The sequence below is a fragment of the Triturus cristatus genome, chromosome 12, assembly GCF_964204655.1.
Source record: "Triturus cristatus chromosome 12, aTriCri1.1, whole genome shotgun sequence".
In the NCBI taxonomy this organism is placed as follows: domain Eukaryota; kingdom Metazoa; phylum Chordata; class Amphibia; order Caudata; family Salamandridae; genus Triturus; species Triturus cristatus.
Genome location: NC_140595.1, coordinates 624,623,769 through 624,647,303, shown reverse-complemented (window position 1 = coordinate 624,647,303; position 23,535 = coordinate 624,623,769). Strand labels below are relative to the sequence as shown.

General features: G+C 44.1%; 1 protein-coding gene across 1 annotated transcript in view; it reads left to right on the top strand.

Moving 5' to 3' along the window:
- Positions 1-311: 311 nt before the first annotated feature.
- ZC3H18 (zinc finger CCCH-type containing 18) overlaps positions 312-23,535 on the top strand; it is a 537,339-nt gene continuing 514,115 nt past the window's right edge. Inside the window, exon 1 of the mRNA XM_085638957.1 lies at positions 312-945. Within this exon, the coding sequence (XP_085495083.1) occupies positions 328-945 (618 nt within the window). The 5' untranslated portion in view covers positions 312-327. The remainder of the gene's footprint in view (positions 946-23,535) is intronic.

Sequence of the window (23,535 nt, the reverse complement as noted above, 5' to 3'; positions counted from 1 at the left end):
AAGATAGTATCGGGATACCACCACCCAATTTGATTGTTATACCTTGACACGTGGGGGAAAAATACAGCTGATAAACCTGTGAAAGAGTGTTGGTCTTTCGAAACCGGATTTCAGTAAAATGGCTATGTAATAATGAATTTGGTGTTTTATTTTGTTTCTCTTAATTGGAAGATAATTTTCTTCTGTGTTTTAATTTTTTTGAAATTACTGTACTTCCATGTTATTGATTCACAAGGACTTCTGTGTGAAATAATCTAATGTGTGCTTATGCATTGATTTAAAAAAAATCTTTTTATGTTTGTTTTAGTCAGTGGCTTACACCTACAGATGGATACGCCCGAGAGCCCAAAACAAGATAACCAGAGTCCTTCAGTGGAGCAACAGCTTCTCTCAGATAGTAAGAATCTTCACGGCGATGAAAGCTCTAAGAAGGACCAGGAGGGAGAGGACAAGAAAAGAAGCGGCCTGGAGGAGGAAGAGGAAGAGAAAGTTAAATTAACAGACAAAGTGTCTCCTCAACTTGGAAAGGACTGTCCTTCAGATGAAGAGGACCGTCTCAGTGAAACCAAGTCTCAGGACTCTGATAATGAACAGAGCAGGGACCCTAAGGGCTCTCCAAGCCATAAAGAAGGAGGGACACTTAAAGACAACGATCTGATGGATGAAACGTCCTCTGTGACACGGGAACTAGATGAGCATGAGTTGGACTATGATGAAGAGGTTCCTGATGAGCAAAGCACTGCTGCACCCGAAGATGAGATTGAAAAGCCTGAGGATGAGGATGATGAGGACGATGAGGAAGAAGATAAGGAAAAAAGTGACAAGACACCCAGGGATAAAAAGGATCCCGGCAAAAAAAGTGAGGATGACCAAGGACATCCTGATGGACAAAATGAAAAAAAGAAAGAGGAAGATGAAGGGGAAATCGATGAAGGAGAGCTAGATGTAAGTACTCATCTGATGAATTATGGTAACCGTGTCAGTAGTTCAGCATGCCAAAAATAACTGGTTTCTCTGAAGCAAGTAAGCATATTCAAATGAGGGATGTGTAATATGCATGTGTTTTTCAGAATGCTTACCCTATCGTTACAATATGAAGAATGAACTGGCAACCTATCATGCTAGACTTTCAGGTCTATTAAGTTTCTGTTTTGCCCAGGGTTGCTACTACCACATTTGTTTTGAGGTATTTTAACCACAAAGACAGGCAATCAAGAAGTCCATCAAAATCCCTTTATTTCGGCCACCAGGGCCATAAAAGTGCAATTTATTTGCAGTAAATATAATATAAAAAATTATTAAAATCAATTGTAAGATCATATAAAAAAATACATGAGTTATTAAAGATATTTTTTAAAAGAAATAGGTTCATTCAAGATCTGTTCATTGATTGTCAATAAACAATAATATGTGCACAGTTGGTTATCAGTTCAGATGGGGCAGTGCCATTAAAACAGAGTAATAATAAAGCAGCAAACAGTACATACCAAATACAGTACACATAAATAGAATCATGTGGAAGGACATTGAAGGGCTTTGCTACGGAGCACTCACATGACACCCAGGAATTTAGCGATGGAAATAGCCAATACTGGGGCGTGAATCTGATGTTAAAATACGAAGGGCTACCTGATGACTACGTATACCTATTAACCTGCATATAGGTGCAAGCCAAGTTTGTTGTGGGAATGAGTAAACTGGGCACGCAAACAAAACGTGGAGACGCTTTCTCTGGGGGAGTTATAGATAGGGCAAGAATTGCCTCAATTTCCAGCCCATCCTGATGTAAACACTCTTAAGGGGTAAAATGCCTATTCGAAAGTGAAAATGTAATTTCATATAAAGTGGAACAAACACTAAATCCCAAAATGACTCCAGTCCCTCTGTAGACTTAATGTCCATGAAATCACTGGCCAAAAAAAGGCAATCATACTGAAGGTTGATTAAAACTATTTGATTTTTTTTTCTTCTCTTCAACATTTGCGTAACATTCTGCAGCATGCAGGTAGTTGCTGCGATGTCTGGAGTAGAGTAATTGTGCATTTCGTAACGTGGGTCTTTCTCATGCGAGTGTGACGCTACAGAATGTAAATGTGTATGTTCCAATATTAAAGTTTTTGGGACATAACCAACTATAAAAGTAGAAATTGTTTTCAGTTCTAAAAGTTTACTTTTTGATTTTAAATCTAGAAACACAGCACATACCACACAGCAGCTGAACATCCTTTACAGCATGATGCGATTGCATTAAAATAGTTTTTTCCATTCAATTAATGCTTTAAAACAAAACATTGAGAAAGGAAAACCAATTCCAATCAATTTTTTGCCTAGTCTCTCACTTTGAGGGCTTTCTGCTCCATATAAGGTTGTGCATTCAGTAAGTTGATTTTAGTTGTAGATGGTGCCCATCCGGTTCTTCGACTCAATTGAAGAGAAAATAATTCCAATTGTAGTAGTCGTATGAAGAGGCTGCGGCTCCATGTGTTGTGATGTGGTAAACAGGCAAAACATTGTTACTTAATGTATAATATTGGCATTCTTACTCTACTCAGTTTTAGAAGTAAAAATATATTGTTTCCCATTTGTGCCCAATAATTCTTCATTGTGGGATTAGAGAGAACTTTCTCTTTACTAATTAGAATAGCCTAACTGGCGTTAATTTTTTTTCCTCTTTAAAGACAATAGAAAAATATATCCTGTTAGTTCATAAATATCTAATGGACAAATTGCAGACAGGAATAAAAGGGGAGCAAATTGTCAGTCTTCATCTAGTTTTGATTCATCTTGGAGTCGCTTTGTAGACCGTTTTACTTGAATCATGTGTTCTTATCCAATCCGAGAAATCCCCTCAGATTTTTTTTTATGTCAACCTCTCTTATTTATAAAACCTGTCCTCACATTGCATTATTTTACTAATCTAATGAGCCTCTTATGAAGTTGTAATCGAGTGCCATCTCTGACCAGAGATAAACTGTGCTCCTGAAGAGCCACATTGCCCACATCACCCTCGCTACTTTCAGCTTTATGGCTGCAGGGCTGCACATGGTGTAAAGTCAGCAAAATGCAGTTCACTATCTCTGTATGTTGAAGACAAGCTGTCACTACTACTGTAGCTATGTATTGTATAAAAGAAACCCAACCAAGCTGACCATAGATTTGATTGCCTCATGCTACCCAATTCTTGCTTTAGACTTCTTCTCCTGTTTATTTTGTAGAATAGGACCTCGGTGTAAATGATGTTCAGGCAGGGCTGCTTGACTAATGTTTTCAGACTACTTCACTCTATTCTAGTCGAAATGTAACATGATAGGCCCATTTGTACCCCTCCTTTTGCCTCAGATTTGACACGTTATTAATGCATGCAGTACATCCATTTCAGCTTCGTATTTGGACTTGGCTTTAGGTTAGTCTATCTATCATAGTTGGTTTAATTTTTTTTAAATTGCAGTTTCATACAAGATGTTATAGGGTGTATGTTGTGGTTAACGGGCGAAAGGCTCCAGCTGTTGTCAAAACTTAGGGACCCAATAAAATGAGAACTCTGGTGCTGGATCAGCATGATGGAATTTCGTTTACTCATCAAGATAAGACTGAAATACAGTACGACTCTCAGAATGCCAAAGCGGGCACAGATAAGACAGCTGGGCTATTTCGGGTCTCCTCTTCAGCTTCCCAGGCAAGGTGTTCCATCATAGCCTCCGATTCTTTAGTTTTACTCATGAATCCCTAACAAATGGGAAATTTGGCTTGCCCCGAGGCATAATCGAGGTACTGAAAGATTTAAAAAAAAAAAAAAAAAAGTTTGTCTTGTGCCTCATAATGTAAGAGAATTCTGCTACTATTGTTTATATAGATCGCAAGGAACAACCCATGTGAAGTGGAAGCAGTGCCACTGTATCTCCTCCACGTGACCATAATGTTCTTGCAGTTCTTTTCTGATGTTCTGTGAGGAGCATGTTTCTACTATTACAGCCTGAAGACAAAAGTTTCTCTTACATCAGCTTCACAATTCTGGTGATTAAGGATTTGTCGGAGGGCTATAAAAAATATTCCCTCCAATTAGAAGAGCTTGTGCTTCAGGTGAGCTCAACACTGTCCTTTCAAAACATTCTTGGAGATTATGAGCACATTACCTCCTCATCTGTGGAAAGCCACTTTTTTAGTACCAGCCATATCAGCTTGTAGAATCAGTTACTGTAAGCTAAACTTTATTATATACTTCTCAAAAGCAGTTGCACAGACCATTATAACCTGTGACTGGGTCTATATACAATACCGATCACAAAATGTTAAGGAAGCACATCCGTTCATGATTCTCTGTACATTATCTTTCTGTTAATATATTCCTCAGATTGAGATATCCAAATGTAATTATTACACTGGCAAATAGCAGCTGGGTGGACCAGACACTTTTTTTGTATTCATATATTAAACAGTACAAAAGCCTTTTTTATTAGTCACTCTGCTAAAGCGGTACTCTACCGCTTCCCATGTAGTTCTAAAATTACCCTTGATAAAAAGTTCACAATATTCCCTGTTAGGGCATCTTAAGAGCACTTTTGTAATTGTGAACATATTTCAAATTTTATCACTGTCTTATATGGAAGCTTATGTTTCATACAGCAGGCCTAAATTGGTTGTTTCGACAACCCAACGACACTGGCTATGGGCTTGATTGGGTCATTACTGGAAAAAAGTTAGATCTGATGCCTTAGTAGATGGATACAGGTTTTGGTGCTGGTTACTATCTCTGACAAATCCTGAGAGTAGAACATCTACAATGTGATTTTCCTTGTTATATCCTCTTCGGAGGAGTTGTGTATATTTTTGTCATTTTATTTTTAGGTCTCGCCTAGCGAATGCAGCGCATGCGCTGCTTTCGCCTTGGCGAGACTATTGTTGTGGGTTTGATAGGCGAAGGGAGACAAGCCACGCGCGCGCACGGACAGGCAATGTGCACACGCATGATGTCTCCTCTCTGCCTCACACACTCCCACCACGCGCTCACTCTACAAGGCAGACACGCGCTTGTTTTTTTAATTTGTTTTGTCTAGCACTTGCTCCAGCCGTTTTGCAATCACCACATACTTTAAAATAAATCCAGCGTTTCTTTTGCCCAGCTTAATACGGTCTGCTCTGTCAACACAGAATGCTCTAGAATGCTGAATTTTGCGGGGATTCAGATCTGAGCTCTGCAGTCAGTACTTTGCAGCAGGCATATTAACCAACGGAGACTTTTTTTTTCTTTGACAGGCGTGCCCAGATTGTGCGCTGCTAATACTGCTGCAGCTCTCGGAATCAGTAAGGACATGACCCTAACTGCGCAGATATCGCCTTTCTTTTTCACAACATTGACAATGTGCGCAGGAGACAATTCAGGCAGAACTATGACTCGCAATTAACAAATCGTCTATTTTATCCACCTCAATGGTGCTCCTTTTATCAGGGTCATACAAAAGATAGGGTTTGTCGGTCGTGCTGGAGGTCCGACCTCTGACCTGCAAAGTAAAAACGGCAACTATAGCGTGCTACCAGCCCACTGAGCTACCAACAATTACACTGCAACTCGGGATTGTACCGCTGTGCAGAAAGGAAGCCATTAGCTGTACCTCTCGGGCACGCTTTGAGTCCGGTTCAGTGTCTGCTTACATGACGTAATTGGCAGAATTCCCCCGGCTAGAGGTTTAAGTATTGGTGTGCGTCTCGTTTCCAATCTTGCGCTTTAAAGTGGTTTTCCACATCCGGCACACAACAGATGACCTCACTGTCTCAGGCGCAGGAATGTCTACAAAACCTACCTATACCGCTTTTCATCTGGGTTTTCCCCTAGGTAGAATAAATATTCTTTCTTCAATAGCTATTTTATCCCGCTTTTAAATTAATCCGCACTAATAGGAATACGGTTCAACGAAACCTCCTACACGTGGGTACCAATGTTTACAAACCTTTAAAACACCTGAGCATTTCTCTCCACCGCTAACTTTTATTTATTGACGTGCAATAAATAGAATCCCTATAAAAAAATACTAAGGCACATATTTACAAGACCCCCTGCATCCCTCTTGCGTGGCCTAAGTGGTTCATAAATCTCGAGTGATGCAATGCAGCACAAATCAATGTGTTGCATTACTCTGCGCCAGGGAGGTTTTTCCATGGGCATTGCGTGGGTGTTCCTATGCAACATCCATGGATTTTGATGCATTCACAGATTTACCACAAGTTGTAGACCTGGGACTGCACCAAAAACCTATTACACATTCTCTAACACTTGCCTTACCTAACTAGATATTTTTGGAGCTGGAAGGGTATCGGATGGAGATCTATAACTACTCCAACGTCAACTACTCCCTTGCAGAACTAACTAGACAGGAGGTGCTGGGTTGTATGTCTCCCCAAGGAGGGCTTTAAGTGGGATGAAAAAATAGCGTGCCACCCAGTCTGTATTTTGGTCCCTCTCAAAAGCTTTTTTAAAATCCCCCCCAAATTACGTAAAGTGCATCCACCTGTAATATAAGTGTTATTGTGTAACAACTGCTAATGTAGGTTTTAGCACACAGACTTGAGCCTCTTGCTAAAACTGATTTGGAGGTGGGACTACTTCAGTTTTCTCAAAGACTTCATATTCTGATCTGACCAAGCCAACCATAGTCCATTGCAAAAGTATCCCTCCCCCAAAAAACTTGATACATTTGGAGCCTAGATTCTCTTCATGTAATAATAAAATTCATAAGTAAACGGTATATAATTGGATCACACATCATCTTGGGGCCAACATCAATATCCACATCATAAATCAAATTTCTTGGAACAAGGGCGTAATCTGTCCAAGAGTAATGGCTGTGGCATCACACTGCTTGCAGGTTTTTCAAATACATAAATAAAAGGCATTGATATTTACAATCCCAATACCTCAAACGCTTGCAAATGCAAGACCTATTGCATTGCAAATGCTTGTTTAATTATTCCTAATGGCTTCCTTGTTGTAAATTGTATGCTCCATACAGTGGGCCGGAGCTGCTTATTGTGACAAGCTGTAGATATAGGTTTATATGGTTCATCAGAAATATTTTGTCATATTCCCTAGTTCTGATATGTGTTTATTAGGAAACCTGAGGAGAAATGCAGTATTGTTTATAGTGAATGTTAAAGCCAGTAGGCCTTTTATGGTGGATTGTTACTATATGGTGGTAAAGCCCATTTTATGGTATTTTGTTACATGTGATCTCGTAGATGACCGTGGGTGACAAGGGTTTTGGTGTTCATTATCACCCTGACAAACCCTATTGATAGACTATTTGCATGGTGAGAATCCTTGTTAGGCCAAACTTACGAGTTGCATTTTGTGTGTAATTTGTATACATGTGTAATTTTTGCATGTATGCCTGGTGGTTGCCAATTAGCAAAGCTTTTGCTTAGCCCAGTAGGGCAGTATTGGTTATAGTGACAAGCTTATGATAAAGGCTAAATACCTGATTGGTTAATTGCACATTTTAATTCAGATGCCTCATAGCTGCACCGTTTATTACAAAAAGTTACGGCAAAAGTGCACTTGTGTATGGTGAAAAATGTTAAATACAATAGATCATTATGGATTGTTGTTACAATGTGCTAAAACCTGTAGGAATACATTCTGTTTCTTCATGGAATTTGACTAATTACTGTAGTGGGCAAGGTTATTCGTTTTTGTTACCCCCTTGCAACAAGCTCTGGGAATAGAAAAATCCTTGTTCAGTGCCTTAGGAGGGAGCTGTATATTGTTGTGCCAACTGAAGATTTGTTGTACGTGTTTCTAATTGTATGTGTTAAGTTTAGCAGTATGTTAAGTTACTTTTAGCTATGGTCTGATAGCTTTAGCTGTCAACCGGACTCTTGTAATAAAATAACAAACATAAAAAATTTCGGCATAAATATAGGGACTTGGGCCCTCGAGTTTCAGCCATATGTGTGTTTGAGTGTAAATCACATTCTGTTTCCACCTGTAACATCATAGAGCATGGGGCATAGGGTCCGTTCTGAGTGATGGCATTCTTCCTGATCAGATGTGCAGATCTGTCTGAAATTGAGTGTTCGGTGTCAGGGTTTGTCAGCCAGCTGCCTCTCTTGCTTACTTATTTATGTATGTATGTACTTGTTTGTTTATATATGACTTTTGTTGCGCCACCAGCTCTTTAAGAAATGCAACCTGTTTGCAGATTTCTTCGTTTTCAGTGCACCACTTCCCACATGGCCACTACTTCTAAACCTGGAAGTCACCTTGAAGAGTATTGTCTATAGCACGAGCACTTGTAAACATTTTCCCAGGAGTCATGAAGTATGGTCTGTGATGTGACAGAGGACCACATTGATACCAACAAAGGGGTTGGTGGATGGGAACATAGTGTGGACAATGAGTCCTTGTATTATTTTGAGGTTTGCTTTCCGTATTTCCTTCTCAATTAAACAACTAGGCTCTAGAAAAGTCACAGATTTGGCAATACTTTGGTATGCTGCATCTGAGTCTGTCATTCTACTGCACCCTGGGGTAAACATTCACAGCTTGCTATTGATACCTTTGGTGAGCCAAGTGTACAAAGGAATTTACTTGATTATTGAATTGGAATGAAATAGAATCTTCGATCTCACAATCTCCCTATGTCTTAAGTCTCTTATTTGTAAATTTTAGGAGCAATTCTAAACATGCTCTGTTAAGGAAGCAAGTGCTATAAAAAAAATCCTTGACAAAGACCACCAACACGTTTTGCAATTCACTGAGGTGGACATATGCAAATGTTCAACCTCCACCACTAGACATCTGAAAGTGGTAGAGTTTTAGCCATAGCACTACAAGACTTAATGTTTATCATGGCGTTCCTACTTTGCCAAAATATGCTGGTTGTGTACTTTGTATTTAATATATGAGCAGGTTCCACTTCACAGTGACATTTCTATGGTGAGAGTAGTCCCTGATTCTCACCATTGTAACCACTCAAACCGAGTTGTATAATGAGTAAGATGGAAAACTATGGAATCTGAAGGTCCGGTATCACTTCCTAATGTGACAAATTGTGCACTCTTGGGTAATCGCTTTTTAGGTCTCGCTGAGCCAGCGCGCATGCGCTGCTCGGAGAGCATTTATTATACAGGTTTTCAAAGTGCTACCCACATGATTTTGCAGGCCTGAAGCTTGAGTGCACTATGGCGTGCACATGCACAGCTGCTGCTCGCACTCCCTCCTCCCTTCTCCCCCTCCCTTTTCTTCAGCTTTAATCAGGCTCCTCTGCTGCTGGCATTCCCCCCCCTCCCTTCTCGCCCAGCCCTTCTTGTCACCTCGGCTTGCACTCACCCCTCCTTTCTCCCCTTTCGGCCGCTTTGATGTTCTCAGTGAGCCGCGCGGCCAATGCTTGTTTGCTTCGCTTCTCCGATAACCATTTGCCTCCTTTGATCTGACTTTTGCCTTTCTGCTGCGTTTCTCCCTTAACCATTTTCTCTCCTTTTATCTGACTTTTGCGTATTTGCTTCGTCTCACCCTTATTCATTTTCCCACCTTTAACTAACTTCTGCCTTTTTGCTTCCTCCCCCCTCTTCTTTCGACTTTTGCCTCCCTTAAACACCTTCTTCACGCTCTCTCCCTCCCGCCCTCTGGCCCGCCCCCTCCCAGGAACCTACTTAATGCTGGCTGCAGAGCAACCACATTGAGCCGGTTCCCGGGCTAGCTGCACTCCGCTGCTTACCACGCCGCTAGACTGCACCAGCCTCGCGTGTGATTCATTTTTGTGACTCCCACAACCATTTGCCTCCTCAATTGAATTTTGCTTTTTTTGCCTTGTTTCTCTTTTATTCATTTTCCATCCTTCAACTGACTTTCTGCCTTTTCTTCGTTTCTCCCTTAAGCATTTGCAGGGCTTTATGTGGATAAAAAAATGGGAGGGGGGGTCTCTCAAAGGGGCGTGGCCATTGTACTTAGGGGCGTGGCTTAAAACACACAGGGTAAAAATCTGTGCTTAGCATAGTGTGCCGCCCGACTTCTATTTTGCTGTATCTGTCATTTGCTTCCAGATATATTATACAAGTAATCTCATACTTACAAGAAGTAAGGAATATTGGCTTTGTCAATGGTTGTTTGTTGTATAAGATGAATAAGCATCAACTATGGCTTGTATAAAATCTTGAATTAGATTCCACTTAAAGCCCTGGTGACACCAGGACAATGTTGCTGCTCCTGAGTCTCAAAAAGAGAAGGGAAATGCCAAGCGAAAATGACTCACTTAAAAGGATTTCCCTTCACATACAAGGCTCATCTGGCATGACGTCCTACTGTAACTTCTACACTACTGAGAAGGGAGCAGTGTGAGCAGGCGCACATCGATCTGCCTGCTGTCACTGCAGTCCAGAAAAAACACAGACCGCCTGTGCACAGGCACAAAACAGAGCCAGATAGAGACCGGTTTCGAGGCCCCCTTTAAAAAACTACCGGTGCTCAGCACCGATAAGACCTGGCCCACTTAAAGCCCTGAGCATTTGTGTCCTTAACTGACTTTTGCCCTTTTGACTCATTTTCTCCTGTAACCATTTCCCCTCCTTTAACTGACTTTTTGCTTTTTTAACCGTTTCTCCCTTAGCCATTTGCCTCCTTAACTGACTTTTGCCGGGTGTCTCCCTTAACCATTTTCTCTTCTTTAACTGACTTCTGACTTCTGTCTTTTTGCTTCATTTTTCCAGCCTCGTCTTCTGACTTTTGCGTCACCCTTTGTCTCTTTTCCTCATTTTTCCCTTAACCATTTTGCCTACTTTAACTGCCTTTCTTCCTGTACCTCTTTTCTCCCTTAACCATTTGCCTCCTTAACTGACTTATGCCTTTTTGCCTTGTTTTCTCCCCTAACCATTTTTCCTCCTTTAACTGACTGTTTGACGTTTTCCTAATTTCTCCCTTAACATTTTGCGTCCTCAACTGACTAATGCGTTTCTGCTGCGTTTCTCCCTTAACCATTTTCCATCCTTTAAGTGACTTCTGCTTTTTTGCTTAGTTTTTACCCTCTTATTCTAAATGTTGCCCCCCCCCCCTTAAACACCGCCTTCCGGTTCTCTCCCTCCCGCCCTCTTGCGACACCTCCTACTACCCCACCCCCTCCCAGGAGCCTACTTAATGCTGTCTGCAGAGCAACCACATTGAGCCGGTTCCCGGGCTAGCTGCCCTCCTCTGCTTACCACGCTACTATACTTGTGTTCATTTTTGTGACTCCTGTAACCATTTGCCCCCTCAACTGACTTTGGCCTCATTTTCTCCCTTAAGCATTTCCCTCCTTTAACTGATTTTTTTGCCTTTTTCCTTGTTTCTCCCTTAACCATTTGCCTCCTCAAGTGACTTTTGCCTTTTTGCCTCATTTTCTCCCTTAACCATATTTCCTCCTTTGACAGACTTTAATCATTTTCTCTTCTTTAACTGACCTACCTTTTTTGCTTAATTTTTCCCTCTTCTTCCAACTTTTGCCTTCCCTAAACAACTCCTTCCTGGTCTCTCCCTCTCACTTCACGCCCTCTTGCGACTCTGCCCACCGTTCCGCCCCTCTCAGGAACCTTCTTAATGCTGGCCGCAACATGCCCACTCAAAGGCTAGCCCGTCTGAGCCCATTCAACCTGGACTGCGCCCAGCGCCAGACCACCTGGATCTTCCCCCATCTACTGCTACACAAGTACTGAACTTATATCTCTAAACCCTCGGACCCGACAGCATCTACTGTAACTGCTCCTCCCCTCGCTGTGCGGCAGAACCCTTATGCTGCCGCCATTGCCGGTTCTCCTGCAGCCTCAGGCTGCTGTCCCAAGAACCCCCACCCACAGCCGCAGATCCAGGAGGAATCCAGGGCCTCCTGATCAACACACGCTCCCTTCACAAACACGCCACTGAGATCTGGGACACCATCACCTCCCTCACACCGACGTAGTCTTATTGACAGACAGCTGACTCAACCCCTCCTCAGCACCCTGTATCACTACCGCCTCACCCAGCTGATACAAGATCCTACATCAAGACCACACCAACAAGCACGGTGGGGGAATGGCCATCATCCACAAAGAATCTCTCGACTTCACAGCAACCACCGAGGGCACCACCCCCATCATGGAACATATAAACGTTCCACTCAACTCAGACCCTAAAGCCACCATTAGAGGCACCCTGGCCTACAGACCGCAGAGGCCACAACCTGCCTTCAGCGAAGCCATCTATGACTTTATTGCCTCGCTGGCCATCAAGTCCAGGAACTTTATCTTCTTTGGGGATCTCAACTTCTATCTCGGGGGCCCCAGTGACCCCCAACATGGCCAACCTTATCGAGAGCATGATCAAATGTGGCCTTGTGCAACTAATCATTGATTTCACGCACATCGCCAGACACACATTGGGCCTTATCAATCAATAGTAACTTTATTCTGAGGCAATTAGGCATCCATAAAAGCAGTATATAATAAAATTCAGTTATAAAAAGCATACAAAATACAATTCATAGGACCAGCTCAGAGTATATGCCTACTTATACAATAAAAACACAGCAGTAAATGGAAGTTTAAAATCAAATCACAATACTACAGTATATCCATGATAAAAGGACAAGTGTGCAACAGTTAATAGTTAAAAATAGAAAAAAGTACAATCATATCTAGAAGAATTATTTTGCCACATTTGTGCATACCTCCTTGTTCTGCTTGGGTTTTCGGATCAGATAGAACCCGCTCATCAGAGCCTCACTAACCCAGTCAGAACGTTACCCCCTCCCTAGAACCTATTTACAATCCTGCAACCACATATATCTATCACCTAAGGACAGGGGATTCCTACTATGCATACCAAGACCTCACAATCGGCGGCCTCGCGATCCCATACGGATCCAGACCTTTCTGCCCATACGACAGTATCACAGGTGGCGGCCTCGCGGTCCCATACGAACCCAGACCTCTCTGCCCATACGACAGTATCACAAGTGGCGGCCTCGCGGTCCCATACGAACCCAGACCTCTCTGCCCATACGACAGTATCAGCACAATCGGCGGCCTCGCGATCCCCTACGAATCCAGACCTCTCTGCCCGTACGACAGTATCACAAGTGGCGGCCTCGCGGTCCCATACGAACCCGGACCTCTCTGCCCGTACGACAGTATCACAAGTGGCGGCCTCGCGGTCCCATACGAACCCAGACCTCTCTACCCAGACGGCAGTCTCAGCAATATCAATCGGCGGCCTCGCGATCCCCTACGAATCCAGACCTCTCTGCCCATACGACAGTATCACAAGTGGCGGCCTCGCGGTCCCATACGAACCCAGACCTCTCTGCCCATACGACAGTATCACAAGTGGCGGCCTCGCGGTCCCATACGAACCCAGACCTCTCTGCCCATACGACAGTATCAGCACAATCGGCGGCCTCGCGATCCCCTACGAATCCAGACCTCTCTGCCCGTACGACAGTATCACAAGTGGCGGCCTCGCGGTCCCATACGAACCCAGACCTCTCTGCCCGTACGACAGTATCACAAGTGGCGGCCTCGCGGTCCCATACGAACCCAGACCTCTCTACCCAGACGGCAGTCTCAGCAATATCAATCGGCGGCCTCGCGATCCCCTACGAATCCAGACCTCTCTGCCCATACGACAGTATCACAAGTGGCGGCCTCGCGGTCCCATACAAACCCAGACCTCTCTGCCCATACGACAGTATCACAAGTGGCGGCCTCGCGGTCCCATACGAACCCAGACCTCTCTGCCCATGCGACAGTATCACAAGTGGCGGCCTCGCGGTCCCATACGAACCCAGACCTCTTTGCCCATGCGACAGTATCAGCACAATCGGCGGCCTCGCGATCCCCTACGAATCCAGACCTCTCTGCCCATACGACAGTATCACAAGTGGCGGCCTCGCGGTCCCATACGAACCCAGACCTCTCTGCCCATACGACAGTATCACAAGTGGCGGCCTCGCGGTCCCATACGAACCCAGACCTCTCTGCCCATACGACAGTATCAGCACAATCGGCGGCCTCGCGATCCCCTACGAATCCAGACCTCTCTACCTAGACGGCAGTCTCATACGACAGTTCATCCTATGATCACCATAACATACAAAAAGGGAATCAGTCTCACTATTCATCAGATCACACAAGGATTGCCAGTTCGGGCATAGCCTGTTCTCAGGTTTGAGGGGCTCCTCTTTCCCTTATTCAGTTACCACTTACCTGATCAGGGTTAACATCTGTTCATGTAGCCGCAGCTGACTAGAAGAATAGGCTACCCTCTTATACAAGAACACGCAGCACATGTTGGTTCACTACAAACTGGATACTTTATTACTCATTGCATACACAATCACATAACATTACGATATGACACATAACCTGCAAAGAAAAGTGAAAGATTAAGTTGTACACTCTAATAAGAAAGGGTCGACATCACCTTAGTAGTATGTAGCCTGCACTCAGTGGTCATCTAGGTTCGCTTCTCGTCTGTGCCTCGGCTCGCCTGGAATCACCCTTCTCCGAGTCACTGGGACCTCTTCCTTATCGGCTACTCTCTCCTCTCTGGCTATTCTGTTAGGAAAGCATCTGTCTCTCAGTTCTTCTCCGCCTTCAAGATGGCGTCTGTCTTCCCTGGAATAAGTAGTAGCTTTACTGCTAACGGCTAGATGCCGCCTACGGACTGAACATGTAACTGCCTCAGACTTTCACTAATATAGAGGTGCATTTCCTCATGGAAAATTCCGGCCCGTAACCTGCCGCCCACCAAATTCTTGTACCTCCCCGTACCAAGGACACGTTCCCAGCCGGCCGGCCTGATGTAGTGTCTTCGGCATGAAGAAAAATACAATCCTTCGATAAGGGCCGGCCTGAACCGGTTCTCTCCAAGCGAATAACACCTCATAACTAAAACATTACTCTTGACCTAGAAGAATCCCAAGCTGCCGGAGCAGAAAGAAAGATGGAGTCTCTCCCGTTTGAGGCCTACCAGGCCTGAATTCAGCACAGCTCCATGAAATACCCTCACTACAGGACAGGTTATTCCTAATACTAACAAATCTATCCCCTAGGCTATGTGTGCAAGCCCTGATCTATGGGGAAGAGCACAGAATCATGTCGAAGTGCCTAGTAAATAGGCTCCATTCACTACTCTAACCCTTAGGCTTGAATGGTAAGAGACTGAAGTCACATTCAATCACTTGTTAACACAAGAAGGCCGGGAAAATCGAGCAGAACACTCCTATAGCATAATTGGCTGAAATACAGCGGAACTAGAACAGAGCAGGAGAACAAAAACCTCGTATTGGGTCTGCCATGCGCTCCCCACCTACCCTAGCAAGCATGCATACATCTTTTTTAATTATAGGAGCATAAGAATACAATAAATGATACGTACTTAAAACGTATATTACCACCCAGCATAACACCATAAAACATTTCACACTATGTCTCATTACTCTAAAAGAGCTATGTTAGAAATTAGAAATGGGATTTCTAGTTGGCTATGGCATTCACCCGTCGCACAGTGGTTTATAGTTAATAGTGACTCGTGTCTGTGGGTCTAACTGCAGTCTTAAATGTGTTAGTAAAAGTTATAGGTATTCATTCCAGTGCGAAACGAGCCTGTGCCGTAACTTTACTTTCAAATGGCTGTGAAGATTAATCGTTTTCTGACCAGAACAAGCATTTGCAACGTAATACGCCTCGCAATTACGAGATTTTGAGCTATTGGCACTGTAAATGACAATGCCTTTTATTTATGTGTTTAAAAATCCTGCAATAATAAAAGGCATTGTCATTTACAATACCAATAGGTCAAAATTTCTACAATGCAAGACTTATTGCATTGCAAATGTATTTTTTTTTTTTTTTTTTAGAGTGACTGTAAAGACACGTCCGATCCAACCATGTTGTGTCTTGCTACCGCACTGGCAGTTGCATTAGAGGGGTCCACCTGCATTAATACACGAAAAGTAAATTGCATTCTTGTTCCCCGTTTTGGTAGTAAAAGACAGCCATATTGAAGTGAAGTGGGCCGTGACTTTGAGCCTGGTGCTGCATTAAGGCTGTTTATTCCGCTTCTCCAGGAGCCCACAAGGTTGGGGACACATCCAGCCCTGCAGCACTGTATTTGCAAAAAACTCCACATCACTGGGCCCTTTAGAAACTAGCATTGGCATAGCCAATAGGTCTCGCCTTTGGGACCTTATAAGTGTTTAGCCATGCAACAGTTGATGTTGTTGCACAAAGGATATTGTGCTGGATAACTAAACACTTATAAGGTCCCAAAGGTGAAACCTATTGGCTATGCCAATGCTTGTTTAATAGATTTCTCTGCCCCTTTTTTAACCGAGATGAGAAAACTCAAAATAAACACTTGTAGTATGTATGTGATAAGCAAACGGGTGTGTAACCCAACAATTAATTTTATCCAAAGGGAGAGAACAAGAAGTCTCCTATTCCACTCACAAAAATATGATGTGAGAAATGTATGAATCTTGAAACAAGGAGTCCCATACTGTGTTGTGTGTACTCCCGCTACACTAAATTGTTTCATAGTCAAATCATATCCTTCCTATGCCTTTGTCCCCCTAAATTGCTATTTTGTGATCATGGTGGGCAGGCCGCTGAAGGCTCAACGTTCTCTTGGATCCTCAAGAGCAAAACGAGCTGAGACTTCTTGTGTCTTTTGTCTGCTACCCGCGCTCTAACCTCTTACGTTAAGAATTAATGAACAAGCATTACTTTTTGATGCGAAATGAGAAAGAGAAAGATACCCATCTTGTGGCTGGATTGCACAGTGTGAAACCAGAGACCCTGGGATCAGTACTGGCTCCCCCACTTTACTAAATTGTGTGATCCTAAGCAGTCATTTTATTTCACTTTGCCTCCTTTTCAGTTATTGCGTGCACTGCCCTTTTATTTTATAATGGTGAACTTAGAGCTGGTTCATTGCCTATCATTGATTGACTTCATTATCATTCTCTTTTGCTTGATTTGCACTGGTCAGCTGCTATAGGCTTTCTTCTTCTTTGTGCGTTTGTCCCTTCCCTGGAGCATGGGCACATTATTTCCGTTCTTCCATGCTGGTTTTATTAGGTGCTACTTTTGTCTTTTTGCTTGTGCACTGTAGAAGCATGCATGTTTTTCAGCTGTTTTCCTTGTGTACTTCTCCTCTATCTGTCTGCTTGCCTTTGCCCCTCTGACCCTCTTACAGGAGAGACCATTTGGCTTTTCCAATGAGTGCTTTTATTCCAATCCAGCATACCCAATTTTGTACTGTGTTGCCTATTGGTGTTTACTGACCTAGTGTTAACAAAGCCTTATATAATAATTCCTTGTGTAGCGTCTCAAAGTAAATAATGCCCTGTGAAAAGTAAAGAGTCTAGAATTGCGCCTCTTCAACAGGTCTGGTGCAGGTTACAATGACCATGTTTTGCTCTCTACTGAAGTAGGACATGTGTCTAGAGATACACAGCACTGGCTGCACCTACAAGGTTGCAAAACGAAAGACTGTCACTGAAGTAAGTGTTATCATGCACTGCATTTACTGTGATGCATTGGGGTGAACTGAATGCTGGATTGTAAGGCAGTGTACTTCCCACCCTTTTGTTTTACAATGAAAAACCAATTGACTTTCGATTTTGTGGCTTATGATGATACTCCATGACCTCCTTTATGTCATCAAAGACTTGTAATTCACTCCACCCCATCGCTTAGAGACTTTTGCAGTAGTCACTGCAGCTTTTAACCGGAACAGGCATAGATTGCACCTAAGCGGTGTGCAGATGCCACTACCTCCTTCCTTGATGTTTGTGAGTGTAGAAGTGAGCCATGTGCAAGGCATCTCGTAAGGGAAGCTCAAGTTCATCACTTCCCAGAGCAACTGTAGCCGGAGAAGGCCAAGCTCCAACAGCCGGGCTTTGTGTCTGATCATCATGGAGAAGCCTTCTATAGTTATGACTTGTGTAGCCTTGGTTTCCGATTGGACCGGTGTGCTCTGGGAACTACCCTCACCAAGTCTGCTTTCTCGCCTGTTTGCTTTTCTCACCCTTGTGTTCCGCATTGCTCTCACCAGTTTGCCTTTCTTCAATCCCGCTCTCTGCGTTCCTTCCCCCCCGCCCTCTGCGTTGCTTCCCCCTCCCTCTGCGTTGCTTCCCCCCTCCCTCTGCGTTGCTTCCCCCCTCCCTCTGCGTTGCTTCCCCCTCCCTCTGCGTTGCTTCCCCCCACCCTCTGCGTTGCTTCCCCCCACCCTCTGCGTTGCTTCCCCCCGCCCTCTGGGTTGCTTCCCCCCGCCCTCTGGGTTGCTTCCCCCCGCCCTCTGGGTTGCTTCCCCCCGCCCTCTGCGTTGCTTCCCCCCGCCCTCTGCGTTGCTTCCCCCCGCCCTCTGCGTTGCTTCCCCCCGCCCTCTGCGTTGCTTCCCCCCGCCCTCTGCGTTGCTTCCCCCCGCCCTCTGCGTTGCTTCCCCCCGCCCTCTGCGTTGCTTCCCCCCGCCCTCTGCGTTGCTTCCCCCCGCCCTCTGCGTTGCTTCCCCCCGCCCTCTGCGTTGCTTCCCCCCGCCCTCTGCGTTGCTTCCCCCCGCCCTCTGCGTTGCTTCCCCTCCCCCGCCCTCTGCGTTGCTTCCCCTCCCCCGCCCTCTGCGTTGCTTCCCCTCCCCCGCCCTCTGCGTTGCTTCCCCTCCCCCGCCCTCTGCGTTGCTTCTCCTCCCCCGCCCTCTGCGTTGCTTCTCCTCCCCCGCCCTCTGCGTTGCTCCTCCTCCTCCCCCGCCCTCTGCGTTGCTCCTCCTCCTCCCCCGCCCTCTGGGTTGCTCCTCCTCCTCCTACCCCACCCTCTGGGTTGCTCCTCCTCCTCCCCCGCCGGGTCGCTCCTCCTCCTCCCCCACCCGCCGGGTTGCCGCTCCTCCCCCACCCGCCGGGTTGCCGCTCCTCCCCCACCCACCGGGTTGCCGCTCCTCCCGCCGTGCTGCTCCTTTATCCCCCAACCCTGCCCCGCTGTGTTGTTACTTCAACTCGCTTTTTTTTTTGTGTTGAAATTTTTTATTGAGTTTTTAGAAGACGAATACATCAGAGCATATACAACAATCAATAAAGAGAAAATAAATTCATGTTGAAAGGAATCGTGGAAAAAGATATTGATGAATAAATACGATATAAATATGCATTTAAATAAATAAATACTAGTTAATGCAACAATGAGATCAAAACACAGAATGAAATGTAATAAAAATAAGCTATAGGGAAAGAAGAGGGGAAAGACCAAAAAGAATAAAAAAGTGCTGAAAATATAAATAAATAAAACGAAGAAGAGGTAATTGGATCAAGGCAGAAGAACACAACAACGGATGAAGCAAAGGATGGAAAAAACAAAGAGAAGAGAAAAAACAAAGGACAGAAGGAGTGAAAGCTGATTAATGTATTTGGGTAGGAGTGGAGGCCGGAGGATCAGCAGCATTTGAGTTAAGAAATGGAGACCAAATTCGGAGAAAAATGTCAGTTTGGTCCTGAAGATTATAAATTGTGCGTTCATGGGAGGCAGTTTGCATCATTGCCACCAACCAATCCTCCTGAGAGGGAGGTAAAGTTGATTTCCAATGACGCAGTATACATATTTTGGCAGTAGCAAGTGAGGTATGGAAAAGGCGGAGTTGTGGTTTCGTGAGCTTTGGGGAGTGACGTAGATCATGCAAGAGAATGTTAGTTGATGTAAGTGGCAATTTTAGGGGCATAGTGGAGTTCAAAGTAGCACCAATAAAAGTCCAATAGGATTGGATACTAGGACATTCACAAATGATATGAGTAATATCACAACCTGAATTGGAGCATCTCCAGCAATTAGAATGAGAGAGAAGGCCAGCTTGGTGTAATTTGACAGGAGACCAATGCCAATCATGCAGAATTTTGAAAAGACAAAATTTGAGTCTTGATTCTCGAGCTCCCTTATTTAAACTCTCTAGAAGCAAATCCCATTCATTATCGGAAAAGGATACTGAGAGGCGAGATTGCCATTTACGCTGAAGATCGTGTGAAAGAGATTTAGAAAAAAGATGAGACGAAATTTTTTTGTATATACCAGAAGTAACGCCCTTAAATTTCCCCCAGATGTGCAAATAGGATAATATAGGGGAATCTTGCAGGAGCCATGGTGATGATCCCATATGGGTCTTCAAACATTGTTGAAGTTGAAGGTATTTGGAAGAATGATGAAGGGGAAGATCAAATTCTACACTAAGCTGAGAGAATGGCTTAAAATCTCCATCATGCAGAAGTTGGTCCGGACAGAGGCTACCTGCAGCTCGCCATTCAGGCCAGGATAACAGACGACCATTAATACGGATCCCCGAATTATTCCATAGGGGAGCTTTAACATGGATTCTTGAGTTTGAGCCTAATAATCTATGACTTCTCTGCCAGGATTTATGCATGGCAGATAATATCGGATTTTTTGGGTCAAGACGGCTAGTGCCACTACCGTACAGAGGAGAAAGATTCGATTCTGAGGATAGGAGATGTCGTTCTATTTGAACCCATTGTGGTAAATCTTTGATACCCGGTAAAAAATATGAGATTTGGGAAATATGTAACGCCAAAGAGTAGTGTTCAATAGATGGAAGGCCAATTCCGCCAGATAACTGGTGAGCCTTTAACTTAGTAATAGCAAGGCGAGGCTTAGCAGTACCCCAAATGAAAGTTTTAATCTGGGCATCTACTGATCGAAGTAAAGATAAGGGGATCTGCAGGGGAAGCATACCTAAAATGTATATAAATCTCGGAAGGGTAACCATTTTAACAGCCTGAGTTCTGCCCCAAAGAGAGACCCAAAGCCTTCCATTTATCAAAATCCCGTTGCATTTGGGATATAAGAGGAGATAAATTATCTGCAACCATGTCTTGCAATCCTTTATTAACGAGGACACCCAAGTATTTAAGGCGTGAAGGCTGCCAGTGAAAAGGAAATCCAGAAATGGCGGCTTTTGTGGTACCGTTAGAGATGGGTAAAGCCTCACTCTTGTCCCAATTAATCTTGTAACCTGAAAAAGAAGAGAAATCATTAATAATGTGAAGGAGAGAAGGAATCGACCGGGGAAGACGAGTAAGGGTGAGTAAAATATCATCGGCATACAAGTATATTTTAGAATGTCCAATTGGGAGGGGGACACCAGAGACCTCATCAGATTGACGAATGGTAGCAGCCAAAGGTTCCATAGCCAGAAGAAACACAAGGGGGGATAGTGGACAACCTTGGCGTGTCCCTCTCTCAATCGTAAAGGTGTCAGATAGAAACCCACCACAATTTACCTGAGCAGAAGGGAGATCGTATAGTAAGCGTACCTTATCAATAAATTTCGTACCTAAACCGAATCTCTCCATGACCTTGAAGAGATAATTCCATTCGATGCGGTCGAACGCTTTTTCTGCGTCAAGTGAAAGGGCTAACGCATCTTCCGTAAGATGTTGAGCCGACCATAGTGCATGGGCCAGAGAACGCAGATGGTTCCGGGAGGAACTGCCCGGTACAAAGCCTACTTGAGAATGGTGTATCAAAGAAGGCAAGACTTTACGCAAACGCGATGCAAGAATGCTGGCCAAGATTTTAATATCGGAGTTCAATAGAGAAATGGGACGATAACTACTGCAAAGCTGGGGATCTTTACCTGGCTTTGGAAGCACAACAATAATAGCCTTGTTAGAGAGGGGTCCTAGTGAAGATGCACTGTCCGCCTCCTGGAATACGGCATGTAGAGTGTCAATAATATTGTGACCTGCCCATCGATAAAATTCAGGAGGAAATCAATCCTCTCCAGGGGCCTTGTGGTAAGGCAGGGCAGCAACCGCACCAGAAACCTCATCCCTGGTTATTTCACCCTCGAGAATGGCTCTGCCATCCGCCGAAAGAGAAGGAAGATGCACTTTTGCAAGAAATGCTGTCATTTTATCCGAATCCATTCGATTATCGGAGGTATAAAGAGATTCGTAAAAGAAGGCGAACTCATTAACAATGTCTTGAGGTTTTGTGCACAAGTGTCCTTGCGCAGATCTAATGGCCGGAATGGCCATAGACGCCTCCCTCTGACGCAGCTGTGCGGCTAATAACCTTCCCGCCTTTTCCCCTTGCTCGTAATGTCGACCTTTCATTTTCTGTAAAGCGTATTCTGCTTTAGATGTAAAAAGACTATTTAAGGCCATTCGGGCTTGCTCGAGTAATTTACGATTTTGTAAGGACAGAGATGTGGTGTGCAGGCGAGAATAATTTTGTATGTCGTATTCGAGCTCACCTTGTCTCTTTGCATTTTGCTTATTAGCAATTGCTGCATCACGCATTAATTGTCCCCTCAAAGTAGCCTTCGCCGCAGCCCAAAGAGTCCTGCTGGAGGTCACAGACCCCTGATTAGTAGAAAGATAATCTTGAAGGTGTGATTGCAGTTGGGACTTACCAGTAGGAGTCCTGTGGCGTTGGATATTCATTCGCCAGGGCTTACGTCCAGGCCTAGAAAGACCCAGATCAAGGGAAAGGAGAACCGGAGAGTGATCGGACAAGGCCGCTTCCAGGATGCAGGAATCTGTAACCAATTGAACTGTGCTATGTGAGATGAGGAAATAATCAAGACGAGAAAATGTACCATGAGCCGATGAAAAGAAAGTATATTCCTTATCCGTTGGATGGCTGAAACGCCAATGGTCAACCAATCCAATATCTGATATGATGTCCCCTAACAAAGCTCTGTTTGACGCATTGCCCCTATCTAATGGGCCAGTTTTGTCTAGAATGGAGTCTTGCGTTACATTCCAGTCTCCGCCAATCAAATATTGCGATGCATTAATTTCGAGCAGCAGGCGGGATAATTGAAGAAAGAATGTTTTTTTGGTACCTGTAGGGGCATAAACAGACCCTACACAAATGTGAGACTCTCCAATTTTAAGTTTAGCAAATACATAACGGCCATTTACATCTGACCATGTTTTAGAGACAGTGACCGGAAGGGATTTGCGAAGAAGGATTGCTACTCCACGCTTGCGGAGGGGGCCTGCGTCTGTGGAATCGTCTTGTTGGACACTGCTATGGATAACCTTGCCCACCCAGTCTCTACAAAGTTTATCTGATTCTAGAGCATCCAAATGGGTCTCTTGAAGCAAGGCCACATCTACATGTTTAGTCTGGAGATAGGAAAGTACTTTCTTCCGTTTTATGTAATGGGTGAGGCCATGTACATTCCAAGTAATTGCATTAAGAGAATGTGCCTGTGCCATATTAGAATAGAGCAAAAATCAGAAACAGGAGAATGAAGCACAAAACAACGTGTTGAACCAGACAAAGAAAAAAGGAAAGGAAATAACAAAAGGAAAGGAAATGACAAAAAGAGGGGGAAACAGAAAGAAAATAAGTGTAAACGATACTCTGATTTAGGTGAGATACATAAAGGAAACAGTAAAAAAAGTAATGAAGAAAGGAGATGAGATTTAGAAAAGCAATACAGTAATAGAGAAATCTATAAAATATTGAATAGTAGCAAGTAGAGAACAAGAAACCGTAGACTGTTACCCGCGGGTCTGGGCG